General features: G+C 46.9%; 1 protein-coding gene across 1 annotated transcript in view; it reads left to right on the top strand.

The window, feature by feature from the left end:
• Positions 1 to 18,708, top strand: part of LOC144769534 (extracellular calcium-sensing receptor-like) — a 264,210-nt gene that overhangs the window by 226,163 nt on the left and 19,339 nt on the right. Inside the window, exon 4 of the mRNA XM_078653677.1 lies at positions 2,138 to 2,368. Within this exon, the coding sequence (XP_078509803.1) occupies positions 2,138 to 2,368 (231 nt within the window). The remainder of the gene's footprint in view (positions 1 to 2,137; positions 2,369 to 18,708) is intronic.

Here is an 18,708-nt window from a genome sequence, read left to right as displayed (position 1 = left end):
TAACAGGAGTTTACACAACTTGGTTGTTTATTTGGCATTAGTCATCATGTGAGCAGTACAGAGTCAATGGGTCACCTGCCACTTCTAATCAGTTAAATTAACTTCATGCCTTACAATATTGGAGCAGCATATTTGTATGGTGTCACTCATGCCATCAAATTGCTTCAGTCGAGGAGACCAGGATAACATACAGGAAAGTAGGCAGACTTGTCTCTGAGGAGAGCTTTGAATGTAGATTGCTCACTCCTTGAAAATTGAACATCTGTTGGAATATGTCAGGCAAGTGACAATGGACACAATCACATTTTCATCTTGTTTTGAGTTACAGAAACAGGACATCATGATAGTTGCAGCCATTTCAAAGTCACCTTGCCACCACTAGCAAAATGGTTAGTGTAACATACCTGTTGACAATATACAGTTGGAATGGACCATATATTTACATAGTGACACATATCATGGGTCCTGGGAGAATCATTGTTTTAAAGAAACTTACAGATACCATCACATCATGTGCCATGGAAGTGAGATTGATACATGTGATCTTTTATGAAACAATACACATTCACACAGACAATCTCTAATACTTCGAGGATTGTACGTTAGGAAATTATTAACCCTGGGAGGAGCTGGCGAAGCGGGGTTACGCGGAGGTCCACCTCTTCCTCACGTTTCACATGATCTGCGATTGCGCCTGCGCATGTGCATTCCTTGAGTGAAATGCACGGGCGGGCGCACATGGGCAGATCACTGTGAAACGCGAGGAAGAGGAGGACGGCAGCCCGGGGACACAGCAGTCAAGGTAAGTCTTTATTATTTTACATTGAATGCTTTTGTTTAATTCTTACTAGGGGGGGGGTGGAGGCAGGAGGCGCTTCGAATCCGCTCTGCTGCGGAGAGTGCAGAGAGTTGCCTACTCCGCATTCTCCGAGGAACGTGGATTAGGCAAATCTCCACATACTCCACGGGCGGGGCCGAGCTCTCCGCCTGCGCCTAGAAATTATGTACACAACACAATGACAAAAGCTGAGTTGAGAACAAAAACTTTCTCCTCTCAGAGAAACATATGTATTGGGGTGCTGGGAGGACCCCCACTAGTCCTCTGTGCATCCAGGTGTTGCTTGAAGGCCAGGGAATGCACCCTCACCATCATGGCATTCCACCTCTTCTGAACTTCCTCTTGTGTGCAAGGAGTGGTAGCTGCAGCATTCACTCTGCTTTCTATTCTGGCACACAATTCCCTTTTCTGACTGATAGAATTATTTTGCATTTGGGCTCAAAACAATTCCGGCTCTACTCTTATGATTTCATCCACCATGATGACAACTCTTCATCTGAAAAACATGGATTTTTAGGCCTTGCCATATCCCCAAATTAAAGTAAGTGACAGTACAACCATAAGAAACTGAGGGACAAAAGCAAATATTTTTAAAAAGAGTGTGGAGAGTGGAGAAGTGATGGGTAAAAAATCTGTCTTCTCTGACCAAAAGGTTGCCTCTGAATTTTTCTGGTGCAGTGCAGCGGTAAAGGACTCTGCAGTGAGGTGTATTATAAAGTATGATTTGCAGGTGTATCCACTTGGACAATGGGCATCATGTGTGTTGTATGAGTATCCAACCAATGGCCACTGTTATTGTGCTTTGCTGAGAGAATATCTGCATGACTACCGCCATTGAGGAACCACCGCAAGGAGACCACCAGTACAACTGTGTTTTCCTAATCTGCTAGGCTGTAAGCCTCAGCCTTGATGGCGATGGAGTACTAATCGCCAGCATTGCAGTTCACCACATTGCAGGCAGGATACATTCCATCAGCGCGGTCAGTGGTGCAGGCTGCTGACTGAATGGAGTAATTGGGACTGTCAAGGATCGGTGGGAAGACTGCCAAACTCGTAATCAGACCCACAGTATTTTATGTTGGAGTGTCATGACCCGACCTGTTATAAAAGGGTGAACACAGGCTATGCTTGAATACTGAGGAGACATACAATTAAATAACAACTAGGGTTTAATGATACTAAGTATGCTGGCCGTATATAACTGAGCAAACAACTGAACATACTTTCTCTTGCAGAATTGAGAAAATAGTATTAATGTTCCATGATAGTGCTCAACTGTTTATTCTGTATTTTATTCAGGTGTTCCATTACTTAAAATCAGTTAATTTCACAAACAACATGGGTGAGCAGGTGTTTTTTGATATAGAAGGAAACCCGCCAGCTATGTATGATGTTATTAACTGGCAGATGAGCCCTGGAAGAGACTCCATCAAACATGTGAACGTTGGGCGGTTTGACTCAACTGCCGGCCCCGGCAAAGACCTCATCCTAAATGAAAGAAGAATTGAATGGAATGGGGGACAACGAAAGGTAAGTGTTGTCTTTAACACCAAGGAACAAGCTGCAGAGAAATACTTATTGAATATTTGTAGCAACCTAAAAAAACCCCTTTCTACCCAGTCTACATATCAAGTGTCTACAATGATCTCTGTCTCTTCAGTATGCTTATTGCAGTGGGTTGGGCAGGGATTTAGAGAATGTTTAGTTGTTATATCTTCCCTGGAATGTTTGTATGTCATGTAGAATACTGTGGTAGGTGGTAAGCATAAGATTCTATGCAAGTCATCTGATCCATTTTAGGCAACACAGAAGATTTCCTTGAATAAAGCTTACTTACAAAGTATTTAAAGACACAATAGCTTTATTGAGTGTTGCATCTAGGACAGAACTAATTCCTCCTGGAACTACATGCATACTACCTGCCTGAGACCATTCTCACCAATTAAATATGCAATAGCTGATATCGGTCATTATGGGTCCCAATCTATGGTTTCTCCAATGTATAAAGCCTCTTGGAGTACTAGCATGGTTTCGAAGTTGTATTTACAAAGAAAGTACCCTGTCAATCAATCAATCAATCAATCATAACATTTGTATAGCGCGCTACTCACCCGGAAGGGTCTCAAGGCACTTGGGGGAGGGGGTCCGCTACTGCTCGAACAGCCAGGTCTTGAGTTGTCTCCTGAAGGCGAGGTGGTCCTGGGTCAGCCGAAGGTGGATGGGGAGGGAGTTCCATGTCTTGGCCGCAAGGTAGGAGAAGCATCTGCCTCCGGCGGTGGTTCTTCGGATGCGTGGTACGGCGGCGAGGGCGAGGCTAGTAGACCGTAGCTGGCGGGTGGGCGTGTAGAAGGTCAGGCGGTCGTTGAGGTACTTGGGGCCCAGGTCGTGGAGAGACTTGTGTGCGTGGGTGAGGAGCCTGAACGTGATCCTCTTGTTGACGGGGAGCCAGTGCAGGTCCCTCAGGTGGCCGGAGATGTGGCTGTGTTGGGGGATGTTCAGGATGAGTCGGGCGGAGGCGTTCTGGATGCGTTGGAGTCTTTTCTGCAGCTTGGCTGTGGTTCCGGCGCAGATGGTGTTTCCGTAGTCCAATCGTCTGGTGACGAGGGCCTGGGTGACCGTCTTCCTGGTTTCGGTTGGGATCCATCGGAAGATCTTGCGTAGCATGCGTAGGGTGTGAAAACATGATGAGGAGATGGCGTTGACTTGTCTGGTCATCGAGAGGGAGGAGTCCAGGATGAAGCCCAGGTTGCGTGCGTGGTCTGTTGGCTCGGGAGCGGTGCCCAGGGCTGGGGGCCACCAGGAGTCGTCCCAGGCAGAGGGCGATGGTCCTAGGATGAGGACTTCCGTCTTGTCTGAGTTCAGTTTCAGGCGGCTGTTCTTCATCCACTCGGCGACGTCTTTCATCCCTTCGTGTAGGCTGGTTCTGGCGGTGTCGGGGTCTTTGGTGAGGTAGAGGATCAGCTGGGTGTCGTCGGCGTAGGAGATGATGTTGAGGTTGTGTTGGCGTGCGAGGGCGGCAAGAGGTCTCATGTAGACGTTGAAGAGGGTGGGGCTGAGTGATGATCCTTGCGGAACGCCGCAGATGACTTCGGTGGCCTCTGATTGAAACGGGGGGAGGCGGACTCTCTGTGTTCTTCCGGCGAGGAACGAGACGATCAACTCCAGTGCCTTCTCTTGGATGCCGATGTTGCTGAGGTGCTGTATTAGGGTGCGGTGGCAGACAGTGTTGAACGCTGCGGAGAGGTCCAGGAGGATGAGTGCCGCTGTTTCCCCGTTGTCGAGCAGGGCTCGGATGTCATCGGTCGCTGCGATGAGGGCGGTCTCGGTGCTGTGGTTGGCTCTGAAACCGGACTGCGAGGGGTCGAGGGATCCGTTCGTCTCGAGGAAGGCGGCAAGCTGTCTGTTGACGATCTTCTCAATGACTTTGGCAGGAAAAGGAAGGAGCGAGATGGGACGGAAGTTTTTGAGGTCGGTGGGGTCCGCTGTTGGTTTCTTCAGTAGGGCGCTGAGCTCGGCATGCTTCCAGCTCTCCGGGAAGGTGGCGGTGTCGAAGGAGGTGTTGATGACGTCTCGGAGTTGGGGTGCGATGGTGGAGTCGGCCTTGTTGAAGATGTGGTGGGGGCAGGGGGCAGTCGGAGATCCGGAGTGGATGGTGTTCATCGTGCGGGCTGTGTCTTCGGTGGTCACGTGGTCCAGGTGCGGAGGGTGGCAGTGGGGGGCGTTGGTTCGACGGTTGGGTGCGTGGGTGGTGCACTGAAACTGTTGTGGATGTCGGCAATCTTGCGGTGGAAGAACGAGGCGAGGGAGTCGCAGAGATCTTGTGAGGGAGTGATGTCGTTGTTGCCGGTGCTGGGGTTGGAGAACTCCTTGACGATGGTGAAGAGTTCCTTGCTGTTGTGGGCTTTGTTGTCCAGTCGTTCTTTTAGTGATTTCTTCTTGGTGGTGCGGATGAGCTGGTGGTGCTTGCGGGTGGCGTGTTTGAGGGCGGTCATGTTGTCGGTGGTCTGGTCGAGGAGCCAGGCTTTCTCGAGGGAGCGGCAGGTCTTCTTGGAGTCCTTGAGTTCGGCGGTGAACCAGGAGGCCTTCTTGCTTCTGGGTCTGCTAGGAGGGTTCTTCAGTGGTGCGAGTTCGTCGGCGCAGGCGGTCAGCCACTGGGTGAAGTTGAGGGCTGCTTCGTTGGGGTCGGTTGTGCTGGTGGGTGGGTTCTGGCTGAGGGAGGTGGTGAGCTGGTCGGTGGTGATCTTGCTCCAGCTTCTGTGAGGAACCTGTTGCGGGTGGTGGTGGGTTGTGGTCCTTCTGAAGCTGAAGTGGACGCAACTGTGGTCGGTCCAGTGGAGTCCGGTGGAGTGGCTGAAGGTGATGTGCTTGCTGGATGAGAAGACGGGATCAAGCGTGTGGCCGGCGTAGTGGGTGGGGGTGTTGACCAGTTGCTTGAGTCCGAGGTTGGCGAGGTTGTCCAGCAAGGCGGCGGTGTTGCGGTCCTTGTTGTTCTCCAGGTGGAAGTTGAGGTCCCCTAGGAGGATGTAGTCGGCGGAGGGGAGGGCGTGTGGGCTGATGAAGTCCGTGATGTCTTCGCTGAATTGTGTGCGTGGTCCCGGGGTTCTGTAGATGAGGGTGCCTCTGAGGGTCGTCTTTGGGTCGGTGTGAATCTGGAAGTGGAGGTGCTCGGCGGCGGCGAAGGTGTCGTTGGAGTCGGTCTTGATGCGGATAGTGTTCTTGTGGACGATGGCGATGCCTCCTCCGGTCTGGTTGACGCGGTCCCTCCTGATGATCTTGTACCCGTCCGGGATGGCGATGGCGATGTCGGGGGCCGAGGAGGCGTTCATCCATGTTTCCGCGAGGAAGGCGACGTCTGGTGATGTTGTGTCGAGCAGGTTCCAGAGTTCCACGGCGTGTCTGTGAACGGAGCGGGTGTTGAGCAGGATGCACTTGAGGTTGCTGCTGTTGTTTGGCTTGGCCGGTGCGGTGCAGGTTCGGTGACAGGTGAACTTGCAGGTTCTGCAGGTGAAGGGTCCGTGGATGCGTTTCGGGGCGGCCTGGCAGCAGGCGGGGTTCCGGCCGGCATTGAGTGCGTGGAGGGCGGCGGCGTCGTAGGTATGTCGGGTCGTCTTGCATCGGTGGGGGCCAGGGGTCCTGGCGCTGGGCGCGGTCCAGGCACGGACGGGCGCAGACGGGCTTGCCTTTGGCGCGCCTTCGGCGCACAATCGGCGCCCCCGCTGCGTGTGACTGCTGCGCGTCTGCGCAGTCGCCATTTATAGCTAAGTGGGAGGGAGGAACAGCTGGGAGGCGGGAGCGGGGATGACGCGGCAAAGGGGGGCGTGGCCTCAAGAACGGCGGCGGCGGGGAGCGGGGCTGGCGGCGAGGCGGGTGCCAGTAAAGATTCACAAAAAATACACAATGGGGCAAGAATACTACGCAATGAGGCAAAATAAAATACAGAATAACGTACAGCAAAACGGGATAGCTGGGGGACAGAGCGGCAGGCAGAACGGCAGGCAGGCGGCAGAACGAGGCTGCAAGCAGCAGCAAGGTGACACGAGGGGGCACACACACAGCTGGTGGCCGTGCGGCGCGGGGGTGTCCTGGGAGCAGGTCACACTCACCTGCGCCGTGCGGTCACCTTATATGGACAAGTGGGAGGGAGGAACAGCTGGGAGGTGGGAGCGGGATGACTCGGCTAAAGGGGGCGTGGCCTCGAGAACAGCGGTGGCGGGGAGCGGGGCTGGCGGCGAGGCGGGTGCCAGTAAAGATTCACAAAAAATACACAATGGGGCAAGAATACTACGCATGGAGGCAAAATAAACTACAGAATAACGTACAGCAAAATGGGATAGCTGGGGGACAGAGCGGCAGGCAGGCGGCAGAACGAGGCTGCAAGCAGCAGCAAGGTGACACGAGGGGGCACACACACAGCTGGTGGCCGTGCGGCGCGGGGTGTCCTGGGAGCAGGTCACCTGTAGGCTTAGATCATTGGTTGCTTCTCCTACAGTAGCCGGATTAGTCACTTTTGAAAACCATTATATGGTCATCCAATATCTAAAATGTATCCTCACATGCATTTCTTTTTGACCCTTGTCACAAACAAGTACCATGAAGATTGGTTATTGAGACTGTTTGGTCATCAAATAATGTATTTAAAAAATCTCTGTTTTAAGCAATTGTGTAATATTTGCACAATTATAAAGCCCTTACAAGGCCTAGGTGTAATTTGAATCATGACAGAGTAATTTCGGTAATCCTGTATGTCTCTTTGGTGTGATATTACCGATAATACCAGGCTTGGTCTGCTCACATACTTATTTGAGAGAAAAAATACTATTTCCTCACTATTCATGTTCTGTTGCATTTAGCACTAAGAATTCAAGGGTGCATTTTGCACTAAGAAAATAGCACTAAGTGCCAGGAGTAAGTTGGGAGGAAATCCTTCCGCTAATGTACATTATGAATGAACTGGAGTGACCGCTTGCACTTGCTATTTATGCTCTCTTGCATTTACTGCTATTATTAGTGCAAAATCCATCTTCACATCCATTTTGGATATTAAGGGGAATTTTTGCGCTATGAAAATAGCCCTAACTGTGGAATTACTCTTCCTGTGTAATTCAACGTAATCTCGCAGAATTTTAGAGTAACTTCAAATAATTACGCGATATGGAATAATGCGAGTTATGCCCATCCCTAGTCCTTGCATTCTAATCTGAATTGTGGTGTCCTATACTATTAAGTGTCCATGATATACCTGAGGAATTTCCAAACACATTGATTTTAAAACCCTTATATGTTTTGTGGTCTCTACTTCACACTGTTCATTTCTATAAATTTGTGATTCTTTGAATCTTCCTTCTAAAGATTGATAAATCATTTCAGACTCGCACTCTCCTTCATTTCCTCTTCCTCTGTAATTCTCCTTGAACTGTGCAGAGATGTTGCAGTACATCTTGTTTTACAGACACACAAAGGAATCACAAGGGACGTGGTTGTAGGAACAGCACTCCAAAATCACTTCAGTCAATTCAACCCACAGCTCCTTTGGAATAAGAAAGGCCACAACTTATTGCAATATGTTATTCAAGGCAAAGAGACTAATTTCACAATATTACAGAAATTTGAGACTGATTTTAAATGTGGTGGGTGGGGAGTACTCCATCAGGACGGGATGAGGACATTGCCCCAACCATCCCAAGGGACCTGTGCCTGCCAAATCTAGAGTTGTCTACTGGCCTGCAAACAAATCTTAATATTGACAGGAACTGCCATCACTGTGGTTCCTGTCACAGTTGTAAAAGTTTGATGGACACCTCTGTTTAACATAAACGCCCTTCATCAAACTTTTACAAAGTTTCAAATTTTTCAAAAATAAACTCCCAAAGACAGAGTTTTTATTAAATAATGTAAAACTCATGCCGCACAACACAGGAGTTGTCTTCCATGGTGTGGGAGTCATTCTTTTATTTTTACTGTCCCTCAAATCTGGAGTGACGAACAGCAAAGAAAAACCTAACAACATCCACTCTAAGTAGGGTGAATGTTGTTGTATTAATCTCTGCTAACCCATACTTCTTGGGCAGTCACAGGAGTATGCCGGCGATGAACGCGGGGAAGGCTTTAGTATGTATATTACTTAGAGTCTGTTCGTATCTAATTCAGACAAGTGACCCTTGCAATGAAGTACCCTCTCCACCAATCTCTAAATCATCTCTTTGATTACCAACATACTTTGGAGTAACCCCAGTCGGAGATATCCGCTCCAACGGCAGAGTGTGCAGAGATTTGCATACTCCGAGTTACGTGGAGAACGTGGAGTAGGCAAATCTCTGCATACTCCATGGTGGAGGGGAGTTGGCCAGGCCCTGCCTACGCAGTTTTCCCAGAGACAGCGATGAAGAGGAGGAGGGCAGCCCAAGCATGCTAAAGCCAAGGTAAGTGGTTTTTATTTACTTTAAAGTCTTTTTATTGAAGTTATAATCAATTGTTAAGGCGGGTGGCAAAGCGAAGCTCCACGGGGTTCCACTGAGTTTGTTCTTTACTCCGTGGCCCTCCGCGTAGCCCCGCTACGCCCACTACGAACGGGGTTACTTTGGACATGTGTTCCCATGCCTATCGTTAGAATCCCGGTTCTGCAGGCATTTGTTAACTGCTGTATTGGTCCTTGTCTTTATGACCAACAAGTCCTAGTGCGAAGGCACTTGCAGTGGTCCCTGGGGATCTGGTTCTTTGCTAGCTCATTGCTAACATGATGGTGTTAGCCCATACTTACGCTCCATCCCTAAAAAGATGTAATGAAAAGGAAACCATTACTTCCATTTTTTCCAACCCTTTTCCTTTCATTGAGATGAATAAATCTCTGCGTTGGTCTGATAAAGGCCATGTTCCTCCTTGAGGTCTGGCTGGTTTTATTTTGTATTTTCTTTTCCTTCCCAGGAATGGAGGATGGGCTGCACCAATTCAATATCCTTTTTAAGTGAAGAATGACAACATGATTGCTGGAGGACAGATGTTCCCATCTTGGTGACAAGATCCTTCTTTGTCTATGACTGTTCTTTATTTTTTTTATTTTTTTAATGAGTGTGTGATTACATATAACACGTGCAGTACATTTGATAGTGAATCATGTTTACAGGCATAGTTAATGCAGACCATTCTAAGAGAACCGACATAGAAAATTAGACTTATCAAAGGAACAAACATCTTCTGCAGTACAGTACAGCAATACATGTAAATGTAAATGTTTTTGAGCTTGTAAAGCGCACTGCTACCTGTCCATAGGTCTCCTGGCACTGTATAACTCTGGGGAACTCGTCCTGGCTTTCCCTGTGGGATGGTTCCTTGCTGGGAGTCCCCAAGGTGGAGCCAGGCATCCCCGGAATTGGTGGGGCCGTTGTGGAGATTAGGCAAGCTAATGCCCAGAGTTGCCGAGTGAAACCCCTGATTGGAGTAAGCACCAAAGCGAGAATTATCGAGTCCGCTGACCAAGGTCCACGACCCTGCCATGTCGGGAATTGAACCCTGGTCCCGGGCCGACTTCTGCTCTCGGACCTGCCACCTCTAACCAGTGAGCCACAATTCTCCACTTGTTCCTCCAAATGAGCTCACCTGGCACTAAGGGCACAATCTATTAGAAACAGAGTTCCTGAATAGGCCGAATCAAGCCCATGCATTGCAAGGGGTTTTATACTATATCTGGGTGTTCAAGAAGATACACAGTCAGTGACACCCAAAAGTCCTTGGGCCTAGAAGCTATTGGTAGCTCTTCTGCATATATGTTCAATTGATCCCTACAATATACAATCTCCTTCAACCATTGGGTCACCGTGGGGGCTGTCTTCCATTCCCAGTGCTTTGCCACCAGTCGTTTCGCCAGTAATGTTGTGACAGCCATTAGTCTCCTATAACATGGTTTAAGAGGATTGCCTAGGCCCAGCAGACAGATGTTCCGGGAGCAGTTCACAGTTTCCAACACCATTTGAGTTCTGCTTGTAGTTACTTTGACCGAGAAGGCATGAATAGGTTTACATTGCCAGGCCATATGCACAAAATCAGCCATGTCAGCGCCACAACGCACACATCGTGAGTCCAATCTTAGCTCATATTTCTGTAATTTGACAGGTGTATAATACATTTGATGTAGGAATTTAAAATGTATTATACAGAGGTTGCAATTTGCAGTGAGGTGTCCAGTTAACGCTCAACATGCCCAGGTCAGTGATGCAGCTATCCTTTTATTCCACCTGTCCAGGGCCACTGAACCAGTCACGGCGTTTTCTGTGCATGGTACATTATACAACTTGGTTATTAAGCCCTTCGCTGCTAGGCCTCCCCCCCACCCCCATACTAAGCCGTTTTTTGGCTATTTGGGGTAGTTCGCGCTTAGGCCCCTGTAACTTTTGGACCACATAAGGTATCCATGCCAAATTTACATCCTTTGTTTCCAACATCATTGGAATTCCAAAGGTACTCAGCGTTTGTGGACTGCCCTGGAGGGGACCAGAAAATAGCCAAAATACAGCTACATTTTTTTTGGGGGGGGGTATTGGAAAAAAGGGCTAAGGATGAAAGTGTTTGTTTTTTTCCCTGCAAATAGTATCAAAAAAGGGGTTGTGGTGCTAATATCATCATCTTCTCAGCTTTTGTCAGAAAACCAAAATATCTTACACAGTTTGGGCATTTTTCTGGAACATAGCCTATTTGTGCGAGTTTTTGTGCTTTCAACCTCCTTCCAGTTAATGGTAGAAATAGATATGAAAGCAATAATGGATTCTTGAAAGCTATACATCTTAGAAAAGTAGACCAAATTCTGAATTCAGCAAGGGGTCATTGGTGTAGATCCTTCAAGGTTTCTTTATAGGAACTAACCATTGAATATAGGAACAATTGAAAATTAGTCGAAAAAAACAGCAGTTTGTGTCAAGGTTTTCATCTGTAACGCCTCCTAATCATGACAACTGTTTGAAAGCAATATACTGTTACATCTGCTGTACCTTTCTGGTTGTGGGTATATATAGGACTTGTAGGTTCACGAAGAACCCGTTGAACCCAGAGTCAATAACGGAGCAGCAACTTGCAATGGTTTTAAATATTGTACCGGGTATATAGCAATTATTCTGGGAAACTATATACATAGAAAAATCAGTATGAAAGACACCTATGTATTTCTGAAATGGGAACAAAATATAGAGCTTTTGAAACAGTAGATATTTGCACATTTCCAAAATTGGGATTACCCATACTAGCATGAGAATTATAGGTCATTTTTCAAAATTACTTATTTTTTACACACTGTCCTTCATTTGCAAGGCAGAAATGCATAAAAAGTCAACAGGTAAAAACAGTTGCTCTACAATTCTGTATTACCCCAAGTCTCCCGGTAAAAAAGGTACCTCACTTGCGTGGGTAGGCCTGGGGCCCCAACAGGAAACGGCTCAAAACACAACGTGGACAAACCACATTTTCACAATAAAAAAATTTCCCTTTTTATGCAAAATGCCTAGCTGTGGTTTTTTAACCCTAGCTCTGCCGGCACCTAGGGAAACCTAGCAAACGTATACATTTTTGAAAACTAGACACACAGGGAAATCCAGGATGTGGTGACTGGACTGGCTATTACAAGGTTCTGTTACCCAGAATCCCTTGCAAACCTAAAAGATTGTTAAAAAAACACATTTTCCTCACATTTCTGTGGTGGAAAGTTCTGGAATCTGCGTGGATCCACAAAATTCTACCCACCCCGCGTTCCGCAAAGTCTTCCAAGAAAAATGGTACCTCACTTGTGTGGGTAGTCCTAGTGCCTGTGACAGGAAATGGCCCATAACGCAACGTGGACACTCCACATTTTCACAGTGAAAAATTACCCTTTTTTTGCAAAGTACCAAGCTGTAGTTTTTGAACCCTAGCTCTGCTAGCACCTAGGGAAACCTAGAAAACCTATACATTTTTGAAAACTAGATACCCAGAGGAATCCAGTACAGGGTGACTTGATTGGCTCTCACCCGGTTCTGTTACCCAGAATCCCTTGCAAACCTAAAAAAATGTCCCAAAAAACACATTTTCTTCACATTTCTGTGGTGGAAAGTTATGGAATTTTCGTGAATCCACAAAATTCCACAAACCCCGTGTTCACTGTAAAATGTGGTGTGTCCACATTGCGTTTTGGGCCGTTTCCTGTCGTGGGCACTAGGCTTACCCACACATGTGAGGTACCATTTTTCTCGGAAGACTTTGGGGAATGCAGGTTGGGTGAAATTTTGTGGATCCATGCAGATTCCAGACCTTTCCACCAGAGAAATGTGAGGAAAATTTGTTTTTTGGACAAATTTTGAGGTTTGCGAGGGATTCTGGCTAATAGAACCTGATGAGAGCCAGACAAGTCACCCCATCCTGGATCCCCTGGTGTCTAGTTTTAAAAAATGTATAGGTTTACTAGGTTTCCCTAGGTTCCGGCAGAGCTAGGGCTCAAAATTGACAACTAGGCATTTTGCAAAAAGGGGTCAGTTTTCACTGTACAATGTGGTGTGTCCACGTTGCGTTTTGGGCAGTTTCCTGTCATGGGCACTAGGCTTACCCACACACGTGATGTACCATTTTTCTCTAAAGACTTTGGGTAATGCGGGGTGTGTGGAATTTCGTTATTCCACGCAGATCCCAAAACTTTCCATCACAGAATTTTGAGGAAAAAGTGTTTTTTTTAACTAAGTTTGAGGTTTGCAAGGGATTGTGGGTAACAGAACCTCTCGAGAGGCGCACAAGTTACCCTATCCTGGATTTCCCTTGGTGTCTAGTTTTCAAAAATATACAGGTTTGCTAGGTTTCCCTATGTGCTGGCTGCACTAGGGCACAAAATCCACAGGTAGGCACATTGCTAATAACAATTCTGAGCCTAGTGGGCTTTCTGTTGCCCTGGGGAAAATCGGGGGGAGAGTTGCCCCAATATGCCTCCAAGGGGGGCAGAATGGCTGTGGCTATTTCTTTGGTGGTGGGGCATTGGTAGGCCCATTCTGGGCACCCCATGCATAATAAAAAGCCAGCGTAATCATTGGCGCCTATTGGGTTTTCTGCCCCCCTACTGGGGCAGATAAGGGGCCACTGCCCCATCCGCCCCCCAGGGGGCAGAAAGACTGTGGCATTTTTGGGGGAAGATGTGGGCATTGGCATGCCTATTCTGGGCTGACCTCACCCCTGACTTAAAAAAATAATAATGCTGAGGCCTAGTGGGCTTTCTGCCCCCCGGGCGGGTAGATAAGGGGCTATTGCCCCAATATGCCTCCGGGGAGGGGCAAAAAGATTGTGGTAATTGTTTTTGGGGTGGGGGGATTATCATGCCCATTCTGGGCAGGTCCCACCCATACCCTATAACAAATTTAAAAAATCCCTGGTGTCTAGTGGGCTTCCGCCCCCCGGGGGGGCAGATTGGGTATACTGCCCCCTTCTGCCCCCCAAGGTGGGCAGAAAGAGTGTTGTGCTAAAAAAACAATGGGGGAGGAAAGGTCCTTGACCAAGGGGCCGCTCCCCCCTCCCTGGTGCAAGTGGGTGGATCCCTGCTTGGGGATCACCCTCCTGGGGTGATCCCCAAGCAGGGATCCACTAGGGAAGGGTACCATTGGAAAGTGGAGATTCTCCCCTTTCCAGCATTACCTCTCCCACCTTTTTCAGTGCTCGGGGGGCTGAGATAGCCCCACAAGCACCGAAACTGAGAAACTCAAACTAAGTTTCAGTTTCGATTTCATTGTGATGACGATAGTGCGCCATGCGCGCAATCGTCATTTCAATGAAATACAAAAATAGGCCTGTTGAGGTTGGGGAAGCTCTTCCCCTCCTCCCCAGGCAAAAAAAAGGGAAATCCCTCAGCAGTCTGCAGCAGAGGGATATCCTGAGCATGTGCTCATGACAGAATGGTTCTGTCATGAGCACACTAGAACTTGTACTTATGACGGAACCATTCCATCATGAGCATAGAAGGGGTTAAACCTTTACTGTATTTGGTGGTTAGTACCACCTGAAATGCTTTTAGTGTCCCCAGCTTTGCTGGAAACTCAGGATATAGTGCTCTGACAGCCATACGGAGCGTAGTGTAGGTGAACCCCAGAATCTCTGTGTAAGCTTGCCCCGCTGAGAATGCTTCAAGTGACAGAAACTTGCCATTAACGTACATATCTCCCGGTGTAGTAATGTAAATGTAAATGTAATGCCCTCAGTAGCAAGAGTAGTTAGCACCCCCTGTTCACATGGTAAAGATATATCAGGATGCGCTACAATAGGCAAATATGGTGCGTATAGTAGTGCCCCGCCTGTCCCAGTGCCTAAGTATCTCCAGGTTTTAAAAGTACAGGCTAAAGTATTTATTTCTACTTTGCTAATACCAGATCTGTTGTGGAGCAGCATGGCAGTCAGCGGGTTAGGGTGTGCAGCGTCAGCTTCCACCGCTAAGTGTGGGAGATAGCACTGAGGAAAGTGCCAGTAATGCGCAATTGCACTTGTGCACATAAATAGTTCATTCAGTCATTAAACTTTATTTTCGGCTATTACAGATATGAAAGTACATGAAAAAAAAGTACATTTTAACAACCTCATAAAATAGTCAAAAGAATAATCCATTTACATGTGCAAAGGTACAAAGTACACAGAAAGATTAAGGGCTCCCTTTTAGGGACTTTGGCCAATAAATATTCATCACTATGGGAATTGTATAAATATCTTAAAAACATAATTTAACATCTGAATAATAAAATTGGATAAAAAGTTTCGTATAAAAGGGAAGTAAAACCCCTCATCAACTCACAGCCATGTAATATATTAAAATCCTTTAGGTCAACAAGTGCTTACACAATTAACCATGCATCTCACGTGGTCCTTAAACAAAGGTAGCTAAACTACAGATGTTGTACATTCACATGACAATTGTCAAGGAGATGCCTACGCTTAGACCACATTGCAAATAAAGATTTCGAGATCACAAAAGCAAAAATCGGGTCAGTGTCTGTTTTCAGAATTTCTACATGATTCCTAATGCCCAAGTTTCTGCAAAGTTGGATCACCCACCTAGTCTGGGGGACTTATATGCCGGACAGAAGAGAACTACATGTTTCACCATTTCTTCCTCCACTAAACATCCAGGGCAAGGACAGTTTGTACTACCTGCCCACTTGTTGGTTTGAGTGTTAAGTGGAAGCGTCCCGTATCTAAATTGAAGGTACAGCTTTTTTGCTAAAACAGGTTGCATGGTATCTATCACTTGCTCAAACGTGTATTTGGCACTCAAAGTCAAGGAACCCATGAGTTAGACTGGAAGATACAACTGTCTTTGCAATACAGGACAGGTTGTATTCTTTTTTAACACTTCCTAATTACTTTTTTGAGATTTCTGGACACGTCACCTCGGGTGCAGACCACAGATCTTCCATGCCTATAGCTCTACATATGTCCCTCATAAAAACCAGCCATGGGATTCTACCCGCTCCAGTATAGACAATACTGCTTGTAATTCGTCCCTGTAATGGATCAACTCTGGGGTACCCCACATCCGTCGCCAATACATCAGTGGGCGCAATGAAATTAAATCCGTTATGGGGAGAATGCCCAAATCCATTCTCAGGGGTACTGGGGGGGTGTTTTTGGGCAGGCTTAAAACTTGTCTCATAAAGCTATTTTCAGTTACTGTGAGGACATTTGCTGGGCAATGCCCCCACAGTTCTGCCCCATATAACTTTGCTCCCCTAGCTTGGACTTACAGTCCGAGGTTTTATGAAGTTTTAGGATCCCTCCAATGGCCTGGGTTAATTTTAGATTGGATCTATTAATTTGTGGGGCCCACCCCATTTTATCATTTAGGGGGAGTCCTAAATATTCAAAGTTGGAGACCCTCTCCAAGGGTCTAGCATCCATTGTAGGGTGTGGGCAGTTGGTAGAATTCACTTTGAAGACCATATATTTTGTCTTTGTAATATTGACCACCAATTTCCTCCTCTTACAAAACTGGGTAAATTCCTCTGGGACACGCTGCATTCCCATTTTGATTTTGAGCGGAGCAGGGTGTCGTCCGCAAACATTAGTACAGGTAATTTGCGGTTCGCCAGTTTTGGCGGGTCAATATCTTTGGCAGCAAGAAGATCTTCTATTAACCCATTGAGAAAGAGGGAGAAAAGGGTCGGTGCAAGGACACTTCCCTGTCTCACCCTCTTTTCAACAGGAAAGGGAGATGTCAGTTTACCATTCTTGCCATACCTCACCCTTGCAAAGGTTCCTTCATGGAGACGCCTAAACTGGTGGCATAAATACGGTGGAGCTCCCATATCTAACAAGATGGCCCACAACTAATCGCGATACACCATATCAAAGGCGGATTTTAGATCCACGAACACGAGGTACAAACCTCCACCCTCCAGAACTATATGCTTCCAGTGTATCAGTTGTAGCCTAAATAGCTGATCTATAGTCGATCTTTTGCTCCTAAAACCAGCTTGGAGGGGAGTTAGAATATTATTGTCCTCATCCATTCATGAAGTCTAGCCAGTAGTACTTTGGCGTATATTTTTTGGGACACATCGATGAGACTTAAAGGCCTATAGTTTACAGGGTCTATTTGGGACCCCTTTTTGTAAATTGGAATGATCTCTGCCCCAGCCCATGTGGGGGGGGGGGAGCGACAACCCATTTAGGATTGCATTTAAATGCAATTGGAGGTATGGGGCCCACACTGTCTGTTCACTCCTATACAAATCCCTGGGGATTCTATCTAACCCAGGAGCTTTGTTTGGTAATACCTTTGAGATTGCGGCAGACACCTCAACCAAGGTACAGATTGGCGTGTCCCCAGAGATGGCTGTAGTTCGGGCGCTACATATATTCCCGTTCATACTTTGATCAACAGTTGGGGTTGAATACAAAACCTTAAAATCAAGATGCCAGGCTTCCTCACTGATATTAGGCTCAATGCTATTCTTGCCTTCAACTCGTCCAGTATGGACTAAGTTCCAAAAGTATCTCATATCTTTGTGATCATAAAAAATTGTTTTTTTTTTAAAAAGACCTACCTTCCCTAATACTTATGCTATCACCCTTTTTGAGGCATTTCAGAAGCACTTTTTTCATGTCTCTGCATGCTGAATTATACCAGAGATTTTTCCCTCTGGATTGATTATTCTCATTTAATTTGTTGCTATAAAAAAAAGGAGCCAGGGTTACAACCAAATCCTGATGCACTTTTCCCTACTCTAATTTATCATCCTCACTGGATCCCATGCCGTGAGCAAGTTTATCTTTTCCAACATAGGAATAACAGATGAGTACAGTTCCATTATAGTATCTTGGGATTGGATTATTACACCCCAACGGATGCGCCGACCACCATCTATCACCTTTATGTTATCATGCTGGTTATGGCCAAGGGGTTTCCCCGATTCTAGTACTTGTGCTTCCAATGTCAGTCAGTACCAACGGATTGTGGTCACTTTCTGCACGGGGGATGAGACAAGACTTTACTACTTTATGCCAAAACTAGGTGTTTATTAAAATATAGTCTAATATGGATTCCTGGGCAGGTTTATTGTAGGTAAAGTTACCAGGATTATCATTGGGGAACCGGTTATTGCAAGCCCTAAACGAGTTTGTGAGTGTTAGGGAGGTCAGTTGGAGGACCAGGGGAGACCATCCCCTTATAGTGTAAACATTGGCCACAGGGATCGATAGTGTTGCGTCCCCCTCGGAAGTAATCGGTAATGTCAGCCCACTAAGGGGTTCAAAGTGGCAGTAAATGTCGCCACCTATGATAAGGGGTACATTCCCCGAAAGTATAGCAAGTAGGTCCGCCAAATGGTCCAAAGTTGGTGAAGTGTGCCCATGTTTGGCTGGCCTAGAGTAAACATTAATAATAGCCAGGTTGGGTAGATCTGTATTAGAGAGTAAAATGCATAGGATATCTGGTGTATGAGTTTCTATGCGCTTCGCAGTATACCCTAGGTATGTGCCCACCTATATGCATAGACCCCCTGACGATCTGCCTCTTGCCCCTTTCCCTGCTGGCTCACTATATGCTACAAAGCCAACTCTGTGTAAAGATTTTAGTGCCCATGTTTCCTGGAAGAGGCACATCTCGTGGGCATCCACGAAATTTCCCCAATCTGGCTGCTCCAGTCTACCCAATAGTCCTGCTATATCCCATGACATAAGCCTCAGACCATTTGGACTTGCTTCCATCACACCCTCGCAACTCAACTACACTTCTCCCCTGGGTGGGTTTACTATCATTCCTAGAATGTTATCAAAAGTCGTGGGGGTTTGGGAATATATACCCTCCTCGCAAGTAGTTGCACAATTTAGTTTAGACCCAGTTGCCATACCCGCATCCTCACATGGGTCGGATATACTTTTTCTCTTTTGTG

The sequence above is a fragment of the Lissotriton helveticus genome, chromosome 7 (assembly GCF_964261635.1).
Source record: "Lissotriton helveticus chromosome 7, aLisHel1.1, whole genome shotgun sequence".
NCBI classification, from domain to species: domain Eukaryota; kingdom Metazoa; phylum Chordata; class Amphibia; order Caudata; family Salamandridae; genus Lissotriton; species Lissotriton helveticus.
This window is presented reverse-complemented; position numbering and strand designations above follow the sequence as displayed.